We start from the raw sequence: 24,815 nt of genomic DNA, 5'->3' as shown, positions 1-24,815 counted from the left end.
ATAGCTATGCTACTTAGCAGCAATTCTTTTGAATTCTAGCAGCAGATAGACTATGAGTTCTGCTTTTCATAGCATGTCTTGAGTACTTCAGTGAGAAACTCAAGAGCACTAGGCAAGGAGTTAGTATCCAGAAGCCTCTTTCAGACAAATGATTCTGGCAGAAAACTGTTTTTAAGAGGAACAGACGCAAGAGCAGAATAACCACATGTGCTCTCAAAAGTCAGACTTGTTTACAGAAAAATCTATCTCTACAACTGTTTTTTCACAGTGTTCCATGAACATGCTCCAGGGCCACCTCTCAATACTCACATGTGCAATATGTATTTTTGCATCTTTCCAATCCTGTTCAGCCTGCTTCAGCTGCTGTTCAGTGAGAACCATGTGTTCCCAAAAGTGTAAGGTTAGCCTGGCCATAAGGGTAATTGATTTTCTTTGATTTGTTTGTATAAAGCACTATCCAGTCCCATTTTACAAGAAGGAGAACTGGAGTAGACAGTTTAAGGAGTGGACTGCATACTGTAAATGTTCTTGAGTGATAAGGTGTGTGCCACACCCGGCACCAGCAAATTATACATACACACACACAACAAAATTAGCATCATTCAGAAGTTCTTCCCACACATTTCAAGAGACATTGTTGCAATGGTGTTATTATTCCATGCTTACTTATTTAGAATGCATTTAGTGTTAAGCAATCTATAAAGTTCTTGTTTGTTTGCTTGTTTGTTTGTTTGTTTGTGACAGAGTCCTGCTCTGTCACCCAGACTGGAGTGCAGTGGTGCAATCTCCACTCACTGCACCCTCCACCCCCCTGAGGTCAAGTGATCCAACTACCTCAGCCTCCTCGGTAGCTGGGACTACAGGCATGTGCCAACATGCCTGGATAATTTGTGTATTTTTTGCAGAGACGGGGTTTCACCATGTTGCCCATGCTGGTCTCAACTCCTGGACTCAAGCGCTTCACCTGCCTCAGCCTTCCAAAGTGCTGGGATTACAGGCGTGAGCCCCCAGGCCTAGCCTATTTCTTTTGAGATAGGGTCGTGCTCTGTTGCTCAGATTGGAGTACAGTGGCACGATCATGGCTCACTGCAGCCTTGACCACCCGGGCTCTAGTGATCCCCACCTCAGCTTCTCGAGCAGCTGGGACTACAGGTGCGCACCACCACACCCTGCTAATTTTTTTGTTTGCTTGTTTTTTGTTTTTTGTTTTGGTAGAGACAGGACCTTGCTATATTGCCCAGGCTGGTCTTGAACTCCTGGCTTCAAGGGATCCTTCCACCTCAGCCTCCCAAGGTGCTGGGACTACAGGCATAAGCCATGCACCTAGCCAATGTTTATTTTTTATCACAACACAGTGAGGTTCCTGCTGTAATTATCCCAATTTTACAGGTGAGAAAACAAATGTACAGAAAGCTGAAAAAACTTGACTAAGGCCAAACAACTAGTAAGTGGCGGATTCAGTATATGGGCCTAGACAGTCCTTCTCCAGAGACTGACTCTCACTATCACTTTATTCAGCACTCTCTGTATTGCATAAGAAGAAATACATGTTGCATCTGTAGCTGAACTTCATACAACTCACACCAACTACATTTGGGAGACAGATTCATTTATTTACAAATTCCTAGTGGCCACCACAACATCTGATAGTTAATAAGCCCATCTTAAATGTTTGTGGAAATGAATGGAATTAGATGGTTTTAGTAGCTTCAATTTGACTCGTCTAAGAAAATAGTATAACCCACATGTAGCTGTCCTCCTGAGGGTGGCCTCTGTTCACTATCTGCCAGCCATGAAACAGGGCTCCCTCATCCCTGCATAGATATCTTCAGTAGAATTTGTCAGCAATCAACCTCACTTCTCCAGCATGAATGTGAGCTCTCTTTCTGCATGTGGGAGGCAGAATAATGACCTTCCTAAAGATGTCCACATTCTAAGCCCTAGAACTTATGAATATGTTATGCCACATGGCAAGGTGGGGTTAAGGTTGTAGACGAAATTAAAGTTGCTAATAAGCTGGCTTTAAGACAGGGAGATTGTCCTGGATTATCTAAATGGCCCCAGTGTAATCACAAGTATCCTTACAACAGGAAGGCAGAAGAGAAAGTCAAGGTGATATCATACAAGAAATATTTCACCCACTGTTGCTGCCGTTGATGATGGAGAAATGGGATCATGACCCAAGGAATGAGGAAGCCTCCAGAAGCTGGAAAAGGCAAAAAAACGAATCCCCCCCCAACCAAAGAGCCTCTAGAATGAGCACAGCCCTACTGACACCCTGATTTTAGACCTCTGATCTCTAGAACTGTAACAGTATGAATTTGTGTTGTTTTAAGCCACTAAGTTTGTGGCCATCTGTTACAGCAGCCACAGAAAACTGTCCACCGCAGGATGAAAAGCCACTTTCTCCTGGTATTTCTCAAAGGGCTAACCTAAGAGCATGAATTGTTCTGTACCTTCCAGGAGCACTATTGCAAAGTCGATTCATTACTTTTTTCATTTGTTCCGCATCACCATGCTGGGGCTTATTAACGCCCTGTCATCGGGTGCTCCATGCGTAAGTAGAAGTGTGTTAAGAATCAATCGCTCTGACCTTTATTCCTTGTTGGTGTTTTGTCATTTGTGGGCTGCTTGGCTTGACATATGAATTACTCTCCAGCTGCCTGGTGCTGGGGACGCACAGACACCAGCCCCCAAATATTTCAGACATATGCCAATTGCAATCTCAACACACATTTTTTTTCCACCGTCAACCCTGGAACTGTTCCATTGGCAAGGAATGAAATATGAATAAGAGGAAATAATTGACAAGGCATTGCTATTGACTAAGGGGCTAACCTTTGAGGAAGATTAAAAACAGATGTCTTGAAGAAGAAAGAACTGAGGAAATGAATCTTCTCTCTCTTTAACTCTTTAGTTCATTGTCTTCATCCAAAAATTAAACTAACACACTCTGAAGAAGGTTTAAGGAAATCAGGAATTTTCAAGAATTCATTTGTATTCTGTAGCAGACAGCTTGTTTGTTTGTTCCCCATTGAAAACTTACAAGAAACAATACTGCAACCTTTGTTATAGCAAATAACTGGTGGGTGTATCCCTCCATGCCAAAGACATGCCAAGCATAAAAAATGTGCCTAGAAAAACAAATAACTTTGGAAGGCTGTTTTCCCGGTGCCTTCTCACTTCCTTTGTCTTAGTCCTTCTTCTCGTGATGGTGCCCAACCTAAGCCCTGGATCCTTTGCTGTTGATTTCAGTAGTATTTCTCCCTGACTTGCAGGAAACTGCCCAAGGCTTTCAAAATTACCTTTTCCATAAACTGTTCCTTCCTCAAACCAATTTCAACCAGCATCTTTGCAAAAAGCTGCCTAATTAATGAGTTAATGCACAAGTGTGGGTAAGTGATAACACCTGGATGTGCTACCCTTCCCAGAGGACTTGTTTTCCAAATCTTTTCAAGTAGAGACATAATCAGCCTGGATAATGAGTGCTCAAAATTAAAGCTTAACCCTTCATGGCAGGAGTGCGGTCAGTGTGCGTGTGCTCAGGGGAGGTGATTTGGGTCATTGGAGGCTTTCTTTGTGCCCCTCAAATCACATGATTTGTACCACTACCCAAATGCTGCCCCTGCTTCCACCCTGACGATGAAATGATTTCATGAATATATTGATCATTATAATTATAGCCAGTGACACTTATAGTATGTTTCATTATTCTCAACAAGAAAAGTTCATTTCATGTCATCCTCATCAGTAAGCCTGTGAGGTCAAGAATTCCATCATCCCCATGCTATACACCAGAAATCAACAAACTTTCTGTAAAGGGTCAGAGAGCAAATATTTCAGGCTTTGAAGCCATATAGTCTCTGTTGCAATAACTCAACTCTATGGCTGCAGTGCAAAAGCAGCCATAGGCAGTGTATGAACAAATGGGCATAGCTATGTTCCAACAAAGTTTATTTACAAAAGCAGTCAGCAGACTAGACTTGCCAAATCCATGGTCTGGATGAAGAAAGCACAACCTGGAGAATCTGAGGACCTACCTCAGAACATGCACAAATCAGAAGCAAACCACTTCAGAACCCAAACCCAGTTCTTTCTTACTTAAAATTCAGTGCTCGTTCACTGAACCATGCTGTTTGGGGCATAGTCTTTGGCATTCATAGACTTTGGATCCATGACTTTGGATCAAATCCACAATACTCTCCACCCACCCACCTACTTCTCCCGTTTTCATCACACACACTTGTAAGGCAGCAGCTGGGGCTGGGGTACCATCATTAGCCTGTGGCCATGGAAACAGAGTCAAGGTAACTGACCCACAGGACCAAGACACGTGACCTTGATGGTATTAGCTCTTTCCATTGAAGCTTACTGGCCATATATAGCATAATTGAATGAAACTGCAGAACAGCTTCAGTCAGATCCACCTGTGCCTTCGAGAAGCACATTAATGAGGCCTCCCTCCAGCACAGAATGGGAACTAGGCAATCCAGACACGTCCCCACCCAGCATCCTCCTTCCGGTTCACTAGCAGAACTGGATCATCCATCAACAAAATGAAGGAGGCTTTGCAAAAACAAAGCTTTTGGAACCTGTATTCCTGGGTGGTGCTGGAGCCATTTATTCCCAGCCAGGTGCCATGAGCACCTTCTCTGTGGGTCCTGTTGGCTCCCCTTTACCTCTCACCCCCAACCACCTTTCCTGGGAGGTATAGTGCTGAGTGCACTGGTCAGATGTGGGGACACTGACTGGTCACAGCTGGAGTGAAGAGTGACAGAGACTTCTTCTCATCAGCCTACCCATTTGTTCCTCCTCCCATTTGTCCTCCCAGGAGCTCTCCTTGTTAGACTGACTGAGGCCCTTTAGACCACCTGCAATGGGAAACAGAGCCATTCACCTGGCCCAGGCAGGTTCTCTGGGGTGCTACAATGTGCATGGTCAAAGCTATTCATGTATTAAAGAGACTTAGCTAGCTTTACTTCTTTACTGCACTCACATCTCAGGAGACACTCATTGAGAGGAACACGTCATTTTGGCCAAGAACAGCATTTAGGGACTTTCTAGCTTCTCTGGAAAATTGTCCTCTCAAGCACACCTCAGTCTAACCATCCCTGCCTTAACATCCAGCATAGAGCCTCCATCTTTTAAAATCCTTTTTCTTAATATAATTTCCTAAATCCATCTCCTAACATTCCCCCACCACACTGGGAACAAGCACAGCCCTGGCTGCAACGCACATGTTCCAGCCAAGGTAGAAGCTGAGATTTCACTTTCTCAGGGTTCTCATTGGCTGCCTTGGCACCTCGCTCCATGAGAAACATCTTCGATCCCTCCCTAATTACATTGATTTATCTCATGGTATACCTTGTATCCAGAGCTTTAGATGATAGATAGCACTTTGTTAATACCTTGTCACTAAGACTCAATGACTGGAACTGTGGTCAGAGGCATGCAGCCATATCCTCCCTCCTCAATTGATCACCTTGATTCTTGCAAGATGGGCCAACCTCTGTAAAAGAGGGCAATCAATACTGTGCATTCAGCCATAATCGTGGCTTAACTCGGTATTCTTTGAAAACTTAAGCTGTGTAATTTGCCTGTAATTGGGCTTTCCAAAAAGTCATACCTGCTGCTCAAGGAGGCAATTAAGCCGGCAGACTCCCTGTCTGCTGCCTGCTCCCTCCCTCCTGGCATCTGACTGCCATGGGTCAAGTCTTCCCTCGGCAGACCTCTCTCCTCTCCAGATCCCTGTTTGGATCTCAACAACCAAAGCCAGCAGTTGGTGGCAAAGCAGATGAACTAGAACATCTGAGCCTTGGAGTGGCCTTTTTCTTCCATAATCTCCCACGTCATTTCCAGTAATGGCTTTTGGGGGTTCCTTGCTTGATGAGCTGTGTCCAGCTCATCAATTCAAACACTGAGAAACACACCATGTTGCAAAGGCAGAAAAGCTAGCGCCCCAACAGTGAACCCTCATGTAAACCATGAACTATGGGTGATGACGATGTGTCAGGGTCGGTTCAGCATGTGTAACAAATGCACACTGTGCTCCAGGAGGGATGTTGATAATAATGGGAAGGCCATGCATGTGAGGAAGCAGAGGATATGTGGAACTCTCTGTGCCTTCCTCTCAATTTACTGTGAACCTAAAATGGCTGAACGACAGAAAAACAAGAAAGATGAAAGAAAAAGAAAGCAAGCAAGAAAGAAGAAAGTAAGTCTAACAAAAAGATGTGGAGACATGCCCCTTGTGCAGATGGGGACTTGTGTTGCATTTAGGACACGCTTAGGAATGGACTCCAGCTGGCTTCTCTTCCCACATTTGATTTGCTTTGTCCTGAGTTAGCTAAGAGCAAGAAAATCATCTGGGCCACTTTGGAGCGAGATGAGCCTGGCTTGAGATGTTTTGGAACAAGAGAAGTCACTACCCCACTGCCTTTCTACATTACAAAAACATTAGCAAAAATTATAGAAGTAATTGCTGGCGTTTCTCGAGTTCATACTGCGGGCCAGGTGCTTACATGCACCAACACTTTCGGTCCTCACCACAACCAAAGTACACGTGGGAGCAGAGGAGCAGCACAGTACGGTAGAGAAGTACAGAGCTAGACTGCTGGAGTGTCGTGTCAGTTTGCCAGGGCCATCATATGGGGGTGCCACAGCCAGGGTGGCTTAAAGAACAGAAATGTATGGAGGTAAAAGTCTGAGATGAAGGTGTCATCAGGGTTGGTTTCATCAGGGCCATGAGGGAAGGCCCTGTTCCAGGCTCTTTCCTTGGCTTGTAGATGGCCGTCTTTTCCCTGTGTCCTCACACCATTCCCTCTGTTGGTAACAATGCCTGAATATGATGACCCTAGTTATATTGGATGAGACCCCACCCTAATGACTTTACTTAGTGACATCTTTAAAGACACTATCTTCAAATACAATCCCATTCTGAGGTACTGGGGGTAAGGACTTCAACATTTGAACTTAGAGGGAACAGAGTCCAGCCCACAACAGGCATGACCCGCGGCTCCACCTTGGCTAACTGTAGGACCCTTAACCAGCCACTTGGTGTCTTCGTGCCTTCATTCCTAACCTCTTATGTGGTTGTCGGGGAAAATAACTGAGATAAGGTACATGAGTACTCAGGGCACTGCCCAGCGCAACAGTCAGCCCTCAGTAAATGTCAGCCATCACTAGGGCTTATCCTTATTTTACAGGTGAGCAAACTGAGCCTTAAATGAGCTCCACAGCTTGCTGGAGATCCCACAGCCAGAGAACAACAGGTACAGCAGGGCCTGTAACTCATGTCTGCCTGTCACCAAGACCAAGCTCTCATCCACAATCCTACGCTGCCTCCTTCACAATATTACACAGAAGGCAGCTGTGTGCCTACAAAGAAGTCAAGCTATGTTCCCCTTTTTGTGAGATGAAGGATACACAACCCAATCCATTTCAATTCTTACCACTTCCCAAAGCTTGAAACGAAAGTTTTCAGACCTTCCTCTAACACCTTGTGGGAAGAAGAACTTACCCTGTCCCTGTCTGGTGCCCAGCTCTGTGAGGACACCCCAGAAATGCCTCAGATCCTCTACCCTCCCCAGGAAGATAACAATGACAAGGATGACCAGGCCAGGGCCCAGAAGGAACTTCTACCTTCAGCCCTAATCCTGTGTCCCATGTGGATGTGTCCTCAAGCCCATCCATGAGTGTTAAAGCTAAAGTGTTTTAAACTGTCAGGAAAAAAAAAAAAAAAATCTTCTGCCTATAATAAAGACAAAGTACGTTACCATGCAAATTAAGAGGTTTTTAACAAATAAAAGATTCATGCTCTTTGGGTACTTTCGCTACATTTTTAATACTTCCCCCAGCACATTGGCTCACTACGCCGGCTGCTCATTGGAATTACCTGGAAAGTTTTAAACACTGCTGAGGCTAGGGCCCATCCCTAGCAATTCTCAGTTCCCTGCTCTGGTGGTTGGCCTGAGCATAGGGCTTTTGCCACCTTCCCAGGTGATTGCACTGTGCACTCAAGGCTGGGGACCTCTGCTTCGCGAGGACATCTTGTTGGCTTGTAGTGACGTTAACTCCAGTCTCTGCCTCCTCTAACTCCACATGCCTTTACCCTGTGTGTCTGTATGTCTTCACGTGGCATTCTCCTTGTTTCTAGGCCCTCATAGTATAATGACACCAGCATACTGGATTGAGAACCCATGCTAATCTAGTATGACCTCATCTTAACTAATTACACCTGCAGTAACCCTATTTCCAAATAAGGTCACATTCTGAGGTACTGGAGGTTGGCACCTTAATATATCTTTCAGGACAGCACAATCCAACCCATCACAGTGCTAAATAAAAAAATTCTCAGTGACACAGGAAATACTTTCACACACTCAAGGACATCATAGATTAATAAACCAGTATTTTCAGCAACATGTTGGTTTCGTGTTTTATGCTCCTTTTCTTGCTCTCACTTCAAGCAAAGACGTCCTTCACCCTTTTTGGAGGAAGGTCTCCCCTTTGCTCCCCTTCCTCCCGGCCCCTCCCTCCCCAGGACAGTCAATGCTAATGAACAGCTGTTTAATTATCAGCCCAGCAGGGAAGTGATCACAGCCCAGGTCCTCAAAGAGTTATACGCACAGTTAAGTTGTCCCAGATCCTGGAAGGTTGACTATGTTATGTGCCCATAGGGTGAGGCAACGTGGCTTAGTCGAAAGTTCACAGCATTGAGAATCCATCAACCTGATGACTCTGCCATGTTTTAACTGTTGGACAACGGATTCCAAACCTTCTTTTCCTCAACTGCAGCAATACCTACCCCACAGTTTTGTCGGGAAGATTAAGGTCAGGCATGGTGGCTTACGCCTGTAATCCCAGCACTTTGGGAGGCTGAGGCGGGTGGATCACCTGAGGTCAGGAATTTGAGACCTGGCCTCAAATTCCAGGGTTTCAGCCTGCCCAACATGGTGAAACTCCGTCTCTATTAAAATAAAAATTAGCCAGGCATAGTGGCGCATGCCTGTAGTCCCAGCTATTCGAGAGGCTGAGGCAGGAGAATCGCTTGAACCTGACAGTCGGAGGCTGCAGTGAGCCAAGATGGTGCCACTGCACTACAGCCTGCGTGACAGAGCAAGACTTCATCTCAAAAACAAAAGAAAAGAAAAAAAGATTAAATGTAGTAAAAGTACCTTGTTAAGTGTAGAATAATATGCAAATGCACAGGGATGTTTTCTGCTTCATCCTAGCATGATCATAACTGGCACATCATAGAGAGACTAGAGGCGGGTAAGGGATGGGTAGAGTTGCTTGGGTAACATTTGTGCAAAAATGTCAAATTAAGGTTCAAAAGTTGAACTAGAATTGTGAAATAGCCACCTGTTCATTTTAAATAAAATATTACCTAGTACCAATTCTACTAAAACTATTCCAAAAAATCAAGGAGACTCCTCTCTGACTTATTCTACAAAGCCAGCATCACCATGATACCAAAATCTGGTGAAGACACAATGAAAAATGAAAACTACAGTCCAATATCCCTGATGAACATAGAGGTAAAAATTCTCAACAAAATACTAGCAAACCAAATCCTGCAGCACATCAAAGTCAATTCACCACAATTAAGTAGGCTTTATTCCTAGGATGCAGTTAATTCAGCATATGCAAATCAATATATGTGATCATTACATAAACAGAATGAAAAACAAAAACCATATTATCATCTCAATAAATGTAGAAAAGGTTTTTAATAAAATCCATCATGCCTTCGAGACAAAAACCCTCAACAAACTTGGCATTGAAGGAACATATCTTAAAATAATAACAAGAGCCAGCTATGACAAACCCATAGTCAGCATCATACTGAATGGGCAAAAGCTGGAAAGATTCCCCTTAAGGACAGGAACAAGACAAAGATGCCTACTCTCACCACTCCTATTCAACATAGTACTGGAAGTCCCAGCCAAAGAAATCAGGCAAGAGAAAGAAATAAAAGGCATTCAGGTAGGAAAAGAAGAAGTCAAATTATGTCTTCTCATTTATGATATGATTTTATACCTAGAAAACCCTAAAGACTCAACCAAAAGGCTCCTAGAACTAATTTAAAAAAAAAAAAACTTCAATAGCATTTAATTTACAAAATCAATCTGCAAATATCAGTAGCATTTCTACACACCAATAACGTTCAAGCTGAGAGCCAAATCAAGAACACAATCCCATGTATAATAGCTATAAGAAGAATAAAATACCTAGGAATACATCTAACCAAAGAGGTAAAAGATCTCTACAAGGAGAACTATAAAACACTGCTGAAAAAAGTCATAGAAGACACAAACAAGTGGGAAAGCAGTCTATGCTCATGGATTGGAAGAATCAGTATCACTAAAATGGCCATACTTCCCAAAGCAATCTGCAGATTCAACACTTTTCCTATCAAACTACCAATGTCATTTTTCACAGAATTAGAAGAAATTATTCTAAAATTCTATGAAACCAAAAAAGCCCGAATAGCCAAAGCAATCCTAAGCAAAAAGAACAAAGCTGGAGGCATTGCATTACCCAATGTCATACTATATTATAAGCCTACAGTAATCAAAACAGCATGGTAGTAGTACAAAAACAGACACATAAAACAATGGAACAGAAAAGAGAACTCAGAAATAAAGCCACACACCTACAACCATCTGATCTTCAAGAAAGTCAACAAAAGTAAGCAATGGGAAAAGGCATTTTTATTCAATAAATGATGCTAGGATAACTGTCTAGCCATATGTGGAAAGATAAAACTGGACCCCTTTCTTTCACTATATACAAGAATGAACTCAATATAGATTGAAGATTTGAAAGTAAGGCATCAAACAATAAAAACCCTAGAAGAAAACCTAGGAAATACCATTCCGGACATAGGCCTTGGTAAAGATTTCATAATGAAGACTCCAAAAGCAATCACAACAGAACAAGAATTGACAAGCAGGACCAAATTAAACTAAAGTGCTTCTGCACAGCAAAAAAAAACTATCAACAGAGTAAACAGGCAACCTAGAGAAAGGGAGAGAATACTTGCAAATTATGCAACAGACAAAAGTCTAATACCCAGAATCTATAAGAAACTTAAACAAATCAACAAAAAAAAAAAACATACTTTAAAATGGGCAAAGGACATCAACAGATACTTCTCAAAAGAAGACACACAAGTGGCCAAAAAACGTGTGAAAAATACTCAACATCACCGATCATCACAGAAATGCAAATCAAAACCACAAGGAAGTACCATCTCACAACAGTCAGAATTGCTATGTTTAAAAAGTCAAAAAATAGGCTGGGCACAGTGTCTCATGCCTGTAATCCCAGCACTTTGGGAAGCCAAGGCTGGCGGATCACAAAGTCAGGAGATTGAGACCGTTCTGGCCAACACTGTGAAACCGCATCCCTAATAAAAATACAAAAATATTAGCTGGGCATGGTGGCGCACGCCTGTTGTCACAGCTACTCAGGAGGCTAAGGCAGGAGAATCGCTTGAACCCATGAGGCAGAGGTTGCAGTAAGCCGAGATCATGCCACTGCACTCCAGCCTGGTGACAGAACAAGACTCCATCTCAAAAAAAAAAAAAAAAAAAAATAAGCCAAAAAGTAATAAATGTTGGTGAGGCTGTGGAGAAAATAGAACACTTATATGCTGTTGGTGATCATGTAAATTAGTTCAGCCACTGTGAAAAGCATTTTGGAGATTTCTCAAAGAACCCAAAACAAAATTATCATTCAATCCAGCAATACTATTACTGGCTATATACCCAAAGAAAAATAAGTCATTTTACCAAAAAGACACGTACACTTTTCTATTCATTACTACACTATTCGCAATTGCAAAGACATGAAATCAACCTAGGTACCCTCCAAAGGTGGACTGGATAAAGAAAATGTGGTACACCTCATATACACCATGGAATACTATGCAGCCATAAACAAGAACAAAATCATGTCCTTTCCAGCAACTTGGATGCAGCTGGAGTCCATTATCCTAAGCAAATTAACACCTGAACAGAAAGCCAAATACCAGATGGCCTCTCTTATAAGTGGGAACTAAACATTAGGTACACATGGGCATAAAGATGGGAACAGTAGACAACGGGGACTACTAGAAAAGAGGAAGAGCAGGGAATACAAGGATTGAAAAACTGCCTATTGGGTACTATGCTTACTACCTGGGTGATGGGATCATTCATACCCCAAACTTGAGCATCATGCCATATATGCATGTACCCCGTGAATCTAAAATAAAGTAGAAATTACAACAAAAATTTTCTAAAATTTTTTAAGAGATATTCTCATAGAAATAATAATGATAGCTAGTAACAAAGACTTCTCTTTCTTATATTTTTTGTCTGTACAAACGTGTAGGCCAATGGCCCTATTTGAGGAAGCATTCTAAAACTAAATACAGAAGTGAACTATACATTATTTTTTGAGAAGGGGAATAATTAAGTTGTATGCATGTTCTTGGTATCACATCTAAATGGTAATAAAAGGTATAGTGTATGGAAGGGTAAAATTCAGAGAAGGAGGAAGAGAGAATAAGTCAGTGACCTTTTAGTAATAATGTGAAAATATAGTTTAGACACTCGGAAATATTTCTCTGATATTAAGGGCTTTATCATACATAGAATTGTAACACTGCAGTCTTTCCCAGAGGTCTTCCAAAATAGTTTATAACTTTGGTCATGGTAGTTTTATTTATAATGGAAAACGATGTAAATGACTAATAACAGGGAAACGGATAAATTGTGGTGTATGACTCTGGAATATTTAGGTAGCCATTAGTAATGAAAATATGATAGCTAAGTAGCAGCATATTAAAATTCTTATGGTAGGATATTCAGTGAAAAAAGAATTCACAACTTGTTCTATAGTATGATTACTACTCTTTAAAAATTAAGTATGAATATGAATTAAGATTGAATGAGAACCCAGAACAATAAACATGATTAATAGGGGTACCCAGTATCATTGTGGGGAAAAAAAAGTTTTCCAGTTATTTGTGTGTAACAAGTGAAAGCATATATTGTTAAAGGTGTTCGTCTCTTTCAAAGTGTAATTGTGGACAAGAAGTTAACAGACAGACTGACAGGCTCAGAAAGCCCCCTTCAGTCTCAAGACTTCTAAATTCCTGAGTTGCAAGGAGGCAGTGCCCAGAGAGTGCCCCATTCCTAGGCATCACTAGTTTCCATTAAAACCTAATTTACAGAATTAAAAATTAATTTCATGGAAATGAATTTTAGCAGTCTTTGCATTAAAGCGCACTTGATCTAAATGAGTTTGGAGTGGCTGTAATAGCCATTCCTGCACTGTTATTTATAAAGGTGAAATCTGATGTGAGTATTGTTGTTCTCACGCTACCAAGAAACAACATATTGCTGAGAGTTTTCAAATTTCCATGTGATAGTTGCTCTTGGTCCCCGAAGATCCTCTCAAGGAAGTTATTGATGACAAGGAGTCCAATAGAATGGGAATCCCTCAGTGAAAGTCAACCAAGGCCTCCGTTTAGTGAGTAGAGCAGATAAAGGCCTCTCGTCGTGGGACCAAAATGGGAAGAGGCAATGGCCAAAGTCAGATGCCTTCTTTCCCAAGTGCAAGAGGCACTCTTGCTTCCATAGTAAAAGAAGGTTGTGAGATGGGTATGGCTGATGGCTATGTAAGTGTATAGCTCTCCAGGTGGAGGGCTATACATTTACTTCAACATTTTAAACATTCTGTTAATGAATACACACACATGTGCACACACGCACACACATACACACACACACAGAGCTATGGGAATACGCTGCACAAATCTCTGACTTCAGGGAAAAGAATTGACCAAGGCCCCCAGTTGCTGCACTCTGAAATCTGTCCCTGGGCCAAAAAGGCCACACTCCCCGCAGTGACTGAGAGCAGCAGGGACACTCAGGCAGGCACGTTTCTGGGAGACACAGGGCTCCTCAGATTTAATCCCCAACAGTTTTACCAAACCATCCTTAGATTACAGGGGAATCAAGGATGAATTCGCCCAACTTTGTTCACTGTTCTTTACTTGGGGTCAGACTTACATCACAGTTTCTTGTATTTTTCTCTCGTAAAATACTTGCATATTTAATCCCATCTTGGCAATGGCTTCCGAGAGGATATATATGTGTGTGTGCATATACATGTACATATGTGATGGTACGACACACACATATATACCCACATACACACATATATTTATATGTATACAAACATACATATGCATAAGTATATGTATATGTACCTTTGAATTATAATTTATCTCCATTTGATGGGCATTAGTTAGGTCCAAATTTTTGCCATCATAAAAACACCCATCTATCCCATTTTTCTAATAATTTCACTATCTCTTTAGGGAGTTTTTTTTTTTAAGTTCGCCACAGTGACTGTGACTGTTCCTTGTTGGAATATCTCCAAAGAACTCCCAGAGCCAATGCCACGCTTATTCACTCGTTTTCTACATGTATAGATTTTCTGGTGTGGCTAGAATTTCTCTGGAAAATGAGCTTCAGGCCTTCTCGTGTCAGTGTGCAGAGTAAAGAGGTGAGAAACTAGCCTTTCACAGGTTCCTCTGCAAGGCAGCACAGTAAGGAGGGGAAGGGTTTTCTGCCACGTCTGTGGTCTCTTCGTTCTTCTCTTCCTGCCGTCACTCTTGACCTGGACCCTACTGTTCTTCTCTCATCTGGTATCCATTAGAGTTCTTGATGACAAGCAACAGAAATTGATTCTGCTTCACTTCAACCAGAGAGAAGTTGTCAGGAAGATATCGGGGGCCCACAATCAATGGGTGGTTGGAGGATCAGTCTTGAAAGCTCCAGGGCTGGGCTGCAGGAACACAGTGAGGATCTTTTACCAGGAGAGCTTGGTGAGTGAACCTCCAGGGTAGATGGGCTCCAGGGGATCCTGTTCCTTGCTTCACTTTCCCAAGATTCAAATCCTGGGAGAGAGACACCCACAGAGGCACCCCTAAGGCAGAGGGAGATTCTAGTGCCTCTGGCAGACAGACACCTAGAACTGCACTCCCACCAACACAGAACCTGATGGATTGGAGGTAATCCCCCAAATACACTGGGGAGATTTGAGAAGAGGAAAAATAAATGTTGGGCTACAATATAATACTGATATCCAGCAACACCCTTTTATATATGTGCATAATCCTTGGGTTTGCACATGTTCAGGGACTGGCCACAACTGTTGCATGAAAAATTAGTCTTTGTCCAAGTGAAAGCAAGTTTCCTGATTGAGACAAAGCCTAGGCATTGCCAGGAGCCCGCTTGAACTAACTCAGCTCCTAAGTTGCATTTCCATCCAAGAGCTTGGGGTTCTTTCTCACTATGCAAAACTGAAATGTTGTCAGTGCCAGGACAGCAACACCATCTGTCAGTTTCTTGTCAGAGGTTTCTCTCTTACCTTCTAGGACTTTGCTGTGGGGTTTGTTGGCTCTCCAGGCAGGCTTCATTGTTTGTCTGTTTGTTCTTGTCTTGGGGAAGTTTTCTTTTTCAGCAGATTCTCAAATGTGATAGCACTGTCAACAAATTAAAGGCTGGAAAGCCCTCCAGAAAAATTATCCGTGCTGTTTTCACTCTCTCCCTTCCTGAATCCACATCAGTCCTCTCTTGTTAATAGAAATCTTCCATTGTTTTATTTCACTTAATGACCCCTACCACATTATCTTCTTTAAGAATACTTTTCTCAGCCAGGTGCGGTGGTTCATGCCTGTAATCCCAGCCCTTTGGGAGGCCAAGGCAAGTGGATCACCTGAGGCTGGGAGTTCGAGACCAGCCTGACCAACATGGAGAAGCCCCATCTCTACTAAAAATACCAAATTAGCCAGGTGTGGTGGCACATGCTTGTAATCCCAGCTACTCGGGAGCCTGAGGCAAGAGAATCACTTAAACCCGGGAGGCCGAGGTTGCAGTGAGCCAAGATCACGCCATTGCCCTCCAGCCTGGGAAACAGCGAAACTCTGTCTTAAAAAAATAAAAAGAAAGAAAGAAAAGATTACTTTTCTCTATCTAATTCTTACTTTAGGGAAATTCACTTTGAGCGATCACCAAAGCCTGTCTGTTCAGTGCAACCGTAAGTAAATGCTCTTGTAAAATAACCATAATGGGTCAGGCGCAGTGGCTCATGCCTGTAATCCCAGCTCTTTTGGAGGCCGAGGCGGGCAGATCACTTGAGCTCAGGAGCTCGAGACCAGCCTGGAAATATAGTGAGACTCCCCATCTCTACAAAAAAAATACAAAATAATAATAATAATGGTAAGGTGAGCATGTATATGAAATGAACTTACTTTTGCTGAAGAAAAAAACAATGCACCTGATGTACAAATGAAATTTGGATTCATGGAGACAAATTCCAGAAGAGGGAATGTTCAGATTATATTCAGGTAATATGTCAGCATTGTCATTCCAGGTAAAGATGGCTTTACAGCAGGAAGGATTTGACCGAAAAAAGCGAGGTTACAGAGACATCAATGAGATCGACATCAACATGAACGATCCTCTTTTTACAAAGCAATGGTATCTGGTGAGTGTCTTTATGTCCTTTTGGACATTTCTCATCTTGAGACTCTGGATAAAAGATGTATTCTTGTATCCTCATTATTCACTAGGATGTTAGCCAGTATCCAACTCAGTGACCCTCTCTGTCCCCTTCCATATGTATTGATTTTCTGTCACGACCTGTGCATCTGGTTCTCTAATCTGCTTTCTTCTGGAGCTACTAAGTAGCCCTGGTCTCCTAAGGTCCAGGCTATGACCAACAACTGATGGAATTCTCTTTGATTTTAAAAAAGTGCACCAGTGTATACCTGAAGACTTGCAAAACTATATAAAAGTCAAATCAGTGGTGTGGGAAGAGTAATGCAGGGGTCTCAACAGACAGAGTAACAGGGGACATAATGAAGTCACAGGCCTGAAAGAAAGGATTCAATGACTTCCCAAGGGGCTAGCAAGAAAGCTTGGAGACTAAAGTAGCAAAAAGAGCATCTATTAATGCTTCCTAAAACAATGGCAGGAAATCAATTCCATGGGGCTTAACTGATGAAGGCTTGGAGGCACTAAAACCCATTTTGTCTGGTGAAGTGAGCATTTTGTGGGTCACCAACAGTTCATCATGATCCATTTGGACTGGCCGAGCTATGTTTAAAAAGGGATCAGTGACTCCAAACCAAGCTGAACTGCAGGGCATATTGACAGAAAGGGAGTGATTAATTTGTAAATGTGAATGAAACTTTATTTTATTTAAGATTAAAAAGTGATGAACAAGAGAGAGAACTAAATTACAGCCTTGCGGATGGCTACATTACAGGAATTCATCACAATTTCCCTCCTGGGGCTGCAGAGCTTGACTCTGCCTTATGCTTTTTGGCAAGGAAGTCCGGAAATCCAATATGGGTAATTGAATGAGTGTATTTGTGTTAGTCAGGATAGGCTAGGTTTGTTGCAATAATGAACAACCCTCAGATCACAGTAGCTTATCAAAAGCAAGGCTTGTTTCTCACTTTTGCTACACAGCCCATGCTTCATAATTGCTCAGAAACGCAGGCTGACCAACCTCCATCTGAGCTCCATTCCCATACTGCTTTCATGAGCCCCTCAGCAAGGAAAAGGGGTAATAGAATTTTTAAAAGAAACTCTTAAAGTTTCTGCCTGGATGTGAAAAATGGCACCTGAGATCCCAGGTCACTGGCCAAAATTAGTCATCCGCCATTCTAACTTCAGAGTGGGTGGGGAGGTGTAGTCTTAACATGTCTCTAGAAGAAAGAGCACAGCAAATTTTTTAAAGAGCCCTAATGACAATTACACAATGTTTTAGCAACATCACAATAGCCACTGATCAGTGTGGGCTTTTGCCAATACAAGTTCTGACTTTATTATTTTTTTTACAATCCATCCTGGAGAAAACCTACAGGGTACAAAGACACATGAAAAGACGGGAGTGAACGTGTTAATGTGGAATTGCTCTTTGTTTTCCTTTCTTTCTCTTCTGAAATACTTTTGGGGGCCAGGACGAGGGGCTTTAGGATTTATTTTTCAGCATTAGAACATGCACTAAAGGTGAGCCAGTTTTCTTTAATTCAGTTCAACAAATACTTTTGAACCAGACTTAGTGCGGTGGCACTGAAATTACAAAGATTAACTAGGACATGTTACCTCCTGCAAAAGATATTGTTATTTAGTAAGAAGTTATATTCAAATAAGAATAATCCAAAACAACATGCTGTAAATTCAAAACATGAGGTATAAACAAAGAGGTATGAAAGTGAGCATTTAATTCTAAATCAGGGAGGGTTTCCTGCAATAGCAGCTCTTTTATAGAAAAAGTTTAAAGATAGTGATCTAGTTATAAGATATGAGGGGATTGAAACTATGTTTGCATATTTACAGCAAACAGAAAACACTAAGTGTTTATACCAAAAAAAAAAAAAAAAAAATGGAGAGGAAACGCTATAGGTAGGTTAGGAGGGACATCCAAAAGCACTGTTTCATGGAAGTGGCCTTTGAGCTGGTCCTGGAATATTAGATGGCTATAGAGCATGTCAAGTAAATATGTACATGGGTGCTTTACGACACCAAACTAATACCATTCTTTGCTTTGAAATTCCTGTACCAGATCAATACTGGGCAAGCTGATGGCACTCCTGGCCTTGATTTGAATGTGGCTGAAGCCTGGGAGCTGGGGTACACAGGGAAGGGTGTTACCATTGGAATTATGGATGATGGTGAGTATTTTGAAGCCTGTGCATCATTTGGAAATAAGTGTGCCTTTGCTTGCCTTTCGATAAAAGTGGTATTGTTTTGGAGATGCTAACCAGAGATGGAATAGCAAGATACTGGGCCTATGACCACACTGCACTGTGACCAAATCTTCACCTTTCTTCCAATCAGTGGTCCTCAAACTTGAGGTTGCACTTAACAAATATTTTTTGAATTAACAAATAATAAACTAAACAAATGAAAACATGAAAGCTGCCTGTCACTCAACCATAATTTCTTACTGCTTACACTTTACCTTAAAATGTCCTCTAAATCTTTTCGTATTTACCGTCAATTTATCTAGACCCACACTATCCAATGTAGTCGCCACTAGCCATATATGCCTATTTAATTTTACATTTTAATTAATTAAAGCTACATAAAATGTAAAACTTTATTCCAATTCCTCAATCACACTAGCCTCAAGTTCTTGATACCCACATGGGGCTAGCAGCTGCTGAAATTCAATTCCATTTTCATCATCAGAGAAAGTTACATTAGTGCAACTCTACATCCATAAAACAGCTTTTCAGTAACAGGATTGGGGCTTGGGGAAATTTGACTTTATTGCTGCTTTCAGAATGAACCCTTGTAAAGTAGCCTTTGATAACCTTTTATTACAGACAACCCTTACATGTTATTCATCCTGCGAGCCTACCAAAGACTTAGCAGGGCTTCATTTTCTATAGTTTGTGATATGAAAACCAATGGGCTTGATGAATTGGCATTTTTCCAACTACACACGTCCTTGGCCCTGTGGAGAATCGCTGCCTGTAGTCGTTTCACTGGGGATGGGGACGTGTTATTGCCCTCCATCACCCATCTGGGTCCGCCAGCAAAAAGCTCCACTGTGCATTATTGATCCAATTATATACAAAGGCGACACAGAGATGAAACAATGGAGCCTTTCCCATCTGAAGATCCTCAAAGAACAGAACACTATGTTCCTTAAAGTAAGGCTTTGAAGCAGAAACGACAGAGGAAACCAAGAGGAGCCAGCCTGCTTAAAACCTGTGTTGTCTTGTGTTGGCTCATTAAATATCAACATGAAAACAATGCCTCAATGTTTTCTGATGTGTGAGACATTTTTAAGTGGATGTAAAACCTTCCTACAGAGGCCAAGGGCTCTCACAAGAAGAAAGGAGCCCTGCATGAGATTGTGTGTGCTCGGATGTCAGGAATTTATAAATATTTCTTCCTTTCTAAGACTTGTTCTTGGAAACTGTTCCAAAGGGGTTCAGGCCAGCTCACCGAGGAAAAAGATGCATCAGGATTTGGGGGAAACCTACCTAGGAGATATTGTGATAACCAATTCTAACAGCGTATCTACCAGGTATCCCCAGCTGGGGATCAGAGAAGCCAACCTAAAAGTGGCACTAAAGTGCCAACATATGCACATTGCTCTGCTCTTAGGAAAACTCCAAGAGTCCTGTAGACGCCCATTTCAGAATTCTTTAACTGGAAGTTCCTTGACTGACTCCTAAAGTCATTGGCTCCTGATCCAGTTCCACATGGAAAGGCAAGCCCTTTAGAAAGTCCCTGCAGAATTTCTCATTTGATGTTCTTTCTTCAGCTGATTAATGGCCTTCGGGTTCCCGAAAAAGTAAACTCTGCCCCCCAATTACGATCCCTGGTTTCTTCTTTGTTTTAGTCAATTACTGCTGCAGAACGAAGCATCCCAACATTGAGTGGTTTAAAAAAAAAACCATATTATTATCTCTCACAGTTCTGTGGGTTGCTGGAGTTCAGCTGGACAGTTCTGAAAGTTCTACTAGAGTCTATCATGCAGGTGGAGTCAGAAGCCAGTTGAGGCTAGAGTCAACTGGAGGCTCCACTGGGAGGCTGAAATGGTTCAGCCTCCCTCCCTTTCCATGGAATCTGAGGACCTCTCCTCTCACATGAGGCCCCCAGCAAGGTAGATGGATTTCTTATAGGTGGCTCAGGACTCCCAAGAGTAGGCATTCCAAAAGAGAAGAAGCAGAAGCTGCCAGTCCTCTTAAAGGATAGACCTGGAATGGGCACTGGTCACTCTGCCACTTACATTGAATGAATGGTCCCAGGGCCAATCCAGATTCAAGTGGAAAGGAAATAAACTCTGAATTTGTGGCCATTTTTAATGCATCACATGCTATTCAGTATGATAACTGAAGAAAAGTATGATGGCCAAGCCATTCTCCAAGTTCACTGTTGAATAGCAAAATGAGCACATTTGGGACAAGGGCAGCCCCCACATGGTGAAGACAAGGACAGATGCTCAGCAGCCTCTTGCCATGTAATTGGCCATCTCTGCCCTCACAGCTAGAACCGGGAAGGCTGGCAACACCAGTACTGTATTCTCTCTCTTAATGACCTGCACGTATGAATGGTATGGTGCCATGTCCCAGATATTTTCTTGGCAAGATATTCCAAACTAAGGTTACAGAGAGACACAGATGCCAACCCTGATACCTAAGGGCAAAACTAATGTCATATTCTATCAACACTGTCTCTCCGTATGTTGGCCTGTGTGGCAAATGTTCAATCATCTGTGTGGAGAAGTTTCAATTTGTGTACAGCCAGTTTTAATCGCCGCCCTCCTTTCTCTGGTTGCCCAACTCCAAACTCAGCCATCATCCTGTCTGCTGGATCCAGTGACTTAATTGATGCTCAGTAAATATCTCTTGCCTTCACTTATGTGCAAAGCAACATCATTTCCACAGGCTACATATCACTAGGAGAGGACCTCCATGGTTAGCTGCTGTCCAAAGGGGCAGAAATTATTTCTTAAGGGTCTACTAGGACATTTCACTTATGTAAATGTTAGCAGGGACCCCACTCAATGATGACAATGTCATCCCTTTTACTGTAATGGAATTGTTTAGAGTTTGGAACTTGACCTGGAAAATGGAATGTGATCATGACAAGATACAAGGACGGACAAGAGTCATCCAGCCCAAGAATAATTCGGGGCAGGTGGTTGGTTCTCAAGATCACACAAGATCAGAGAAGGCATGGATCAAGGCCCTTAGCCATTATCAGATGGAGCCAAGGAAGTGAGATGGAAGGCCAGTGAGGTAAGGTCAGAGGGAGCTTCAAACTGAAGCAAGAATAAACAACTAACAGTAAAAACGGCTAACATTTATTGAGTAATCACTATTTGCCAGACACTGCTTAGCATTTTGGAATTACAACCACAGTTATTCCCTAAGGTTGGTATTATTATAATCCCCACTTTACAGATGAAGAAACTGAGTTTAGGGAGACAAAAAACTGCCCAAAGTCTCACAACTAATTCTAACCACCATTCTTGGTACTTGAAACCTAATCCTTTGCTCTGCCTTCCTGGTGAGACTTTGTGAATGGGAGCCTCATTCATGTGAGTAAAGATTCAAGCCTGAGGACCAGACAGTCACCCACACCCTTCTCAGAAATTTAGAACTCTGCATCACATAGAAAAGCAGTAGGAAGTTCCAGCAGGGTGGCTGCTCCAGTTACTTTTGCTGTGTAAAAAATAATCCTGTATTAGTCCGTTTTCACATTGCTGATAAAGACATACCCAGACTGGGTAATTTACGAAGAAAAAGAAGTTTAATGGACTCACAGTTCCATGTGGCTGGGGAGGCCTCACAATCATGGCAGGAGATGAAAAGCGTGTCTTACATGGCAGCGGGCAGGAGGCAGAATGAGAGCCAAGTGAAGGGAGTTTCCCCTGATAAAACCATCAGATCTCGTGACACTTACGTCAGATCTCATGAGACTTACTCACTACCACGAAAACAGTATGGGGGAAACCATTCCCGTGATTTAATTATCCCCCGCTGGGTCCCCCCAATGCCCGTAGGCATTATGGGAGCTACAATTCAAGATGAGATTTGGGGGAGGACACAGCCAAACCCTATCCAACCCCAACACTTAGCAGCTTAAAGTTGCTATTTATCTTTGATGATGATTTTGTGGCACAGGAATCTGGGAAGAGCCTGACTGGGCACTGCTCACTCAGTGTTGCTCATGCGGTTGCCATGTTAGCTGGGCTGCAGTCTTCTGAAGGCCCAGCTGGGCTGCACATCCATGATGGTGCACTACCACGGGTGGTGGTTGGTGCTGGCTGCCACTGGAGCTCAGCTGGGACCGTCAAAAAGAGTGCCAATATGTTGTGCTTTACTATAATTTGGTCTTGAGGTCTTACTCACCAGAATGGCTATAAACTCTACCCTGCCTCGACAGGACTCCAGGTGGTTGACTGTGGATGTTTACAATGTGCCTGTCTTAGTCTGCTCCTGATGCTATAACAAAATACCTTAGACGAGGTCATTCATAAGTAACAGAAATGTATTTCTCACACTTCTGGAGGCTGGGAAATCACAAATTCGGTATCTGATAAGGGCTTGCTGTCTGCTTCCAAGATGGCCCCTTGTTGCTGCATCCTGTGGAGGGGACAAACACTGTGTCTTCCCCTGGCAGAAGGGGTAACAAACGGATGAACTCTCTCCTTCAAGCCCTTTTATAAGAGCATGAACCCCATTCATGAAGGCACAGCCCCCACAACCTAAGCACCTCCTAAAGGCCCCACTTCGAAACACTATTGCAACTAAGGATTAAGTTTCAATGTATATTTTTAGAGGGACACAAACACTCAAATCACGGCATTTCACCCTGCCCACCCCTACGCCGAAAATTTGTGTCCTTCACATACAAATATACACTTATTCCAGCCCAGTAGCCCCAAAAGTCTTCATTTGTTCCAGCACCAACATAAAAGTCTGAAGCCCAGAGTCTCATCTAAATATCATCTAAATCAGAGATGGGTGAAACTCAAGGTACAACCCATCCTGAGGCAAACTGCTGTCCAGCTGTGAACGTGTAAAATCAAACAAGTTACATGTTTCCAAAATACAGTGGTGAGACAGGCGTAAAACGTATATTCCCATTCCCAAAGGGAGAAGTAGGAAAGAAGAAAGGCATAACAGTTCTCCAGTAAGGCCAAAATCCAAAAAGGCAAACATAAGCTCTGAGGCTTGAGAGTAACCTTTTCTGACTCTATGTCCCACCTTCTGGACACACTGGGGTGGGAGCTGGGCCTCCAAGGCTCCTAATAACCCTGCCCCCATGGCTTCACTGGCCACAGCTCAAGCAGCAGCTCTCATGGGGTGGAGTCTAATGCCTGCCATTCTCCCACACTGGAATCACAAGTTAGTGGCTCTGTAGTTCTGGGGTATCAGGGCAGTCCCACCCCCACAGCTCCACTGGGCATTGCTCTGGTGGGGGTTTTCTATGGTAGCCCCACCCCATGGCAGTTATCTGCCTGGACCCCAAGGCTCTAGGGTTAGGGTTAGGGTTAAAGAACTGGAGCTCAGGGCCAGGGCTCTGACATGCTGTGCATCTCAAGTGAACTATTAATATTCTAACTAGGAATATGCACATGGAACTCCTTTCTAGTTCCTTGAGGTCTCCAGGACTGTCACAGCTTCCTGAGAATTGGGACTATTGTGGATTAGACTTTCTGAAAAGTTTCAAATTGATGATAGGATACTAATGATTTATGAATAAAATTATAACCAAGTATTTGTCATTTCTGTGCCATATTTATTATGATTGGCTGGTGATTAGTCGGTACCCCATAGGCTGTGAGCCATAGATAGTTGTACAACTCAGGTTCTACGTCTAAATCATCTGAGTTTTTCCAGGACCGACACTATGCCTGGCATTCACTGCTGAGAAATAAACAAAAGCATGAAATATAAGAATGAATATCAGAATATTGTAAGAATTAAAAATAAGCTGATTAGGAAGATGTGTTCAGTACCTCCCACCTTAAAAGACAATCAAATATACAAAAAATATTAAAGTACTATCTAATTACCAAATTACTATTTTCCATTCTTCAGTGCATTATTACTTTTTCTGAATCGTGTTTGTTGTCCTTCACAGTTGTATCAATCATTCGCTCTTTCTCAGACTAAAGTCTGTGTCTGTTCTAACTTAACACTTAGTATTCCTCTTAACCTAATTTAAGATCGTTTATTTTAATTAGGCTAACTTTATCTTGCTTTAATT

General features: G+C 42.4%; 1 protein-coding gene across 1 annotated transcript in view; it reads left to right on the top strand.

Moving 5' to 3' along the window:
* Positions 1 to 24,815, top strand: part of PCSK2 (proprotein convertase subtilisin/kexin type 2) — a 264,000-nt gene that overhangs the window by 122,529 nt on the left and 116,656 nt on the right. The window contains exons 3-4 of the mRNA XM_033185549.1: positions 16,438 to 16,551; positions 18,640 to 18,748. Coding sequence (XP_033041440.1) covers positions 16,438 to 16,551; positions 18,640 to 18,748 — 223 coding nt within the window. The remainder of the gene's footprint in view (positions 1 to 16,437; positions 16,552 to 18,639; positions 18,749 to 24,815) is intronic.

Source organism: Trachypithecus francoisi, unplaced genomic scaffold (assembly GCF_009764315.1).
Source record: "Trachypithecus francoisi isolate TF-2019V2 unplaced genomic scaffold, Tfra_2.0 Lachesis_group21, whole genome shotgun sequence".
NCBI classification, from domain to species: domain Eukaryota; kingdom Metazoa; phylum Chordata; class Mammalia; order Primates; family Cercopithecidae; genus Trachypithecus; species Trachypithecus francoisi.
The sequence above is the reverse complement of the archived record's forward strand: the minus strand, read 5'-3'. Positions and strand labels throughout refer to the sequence as shown.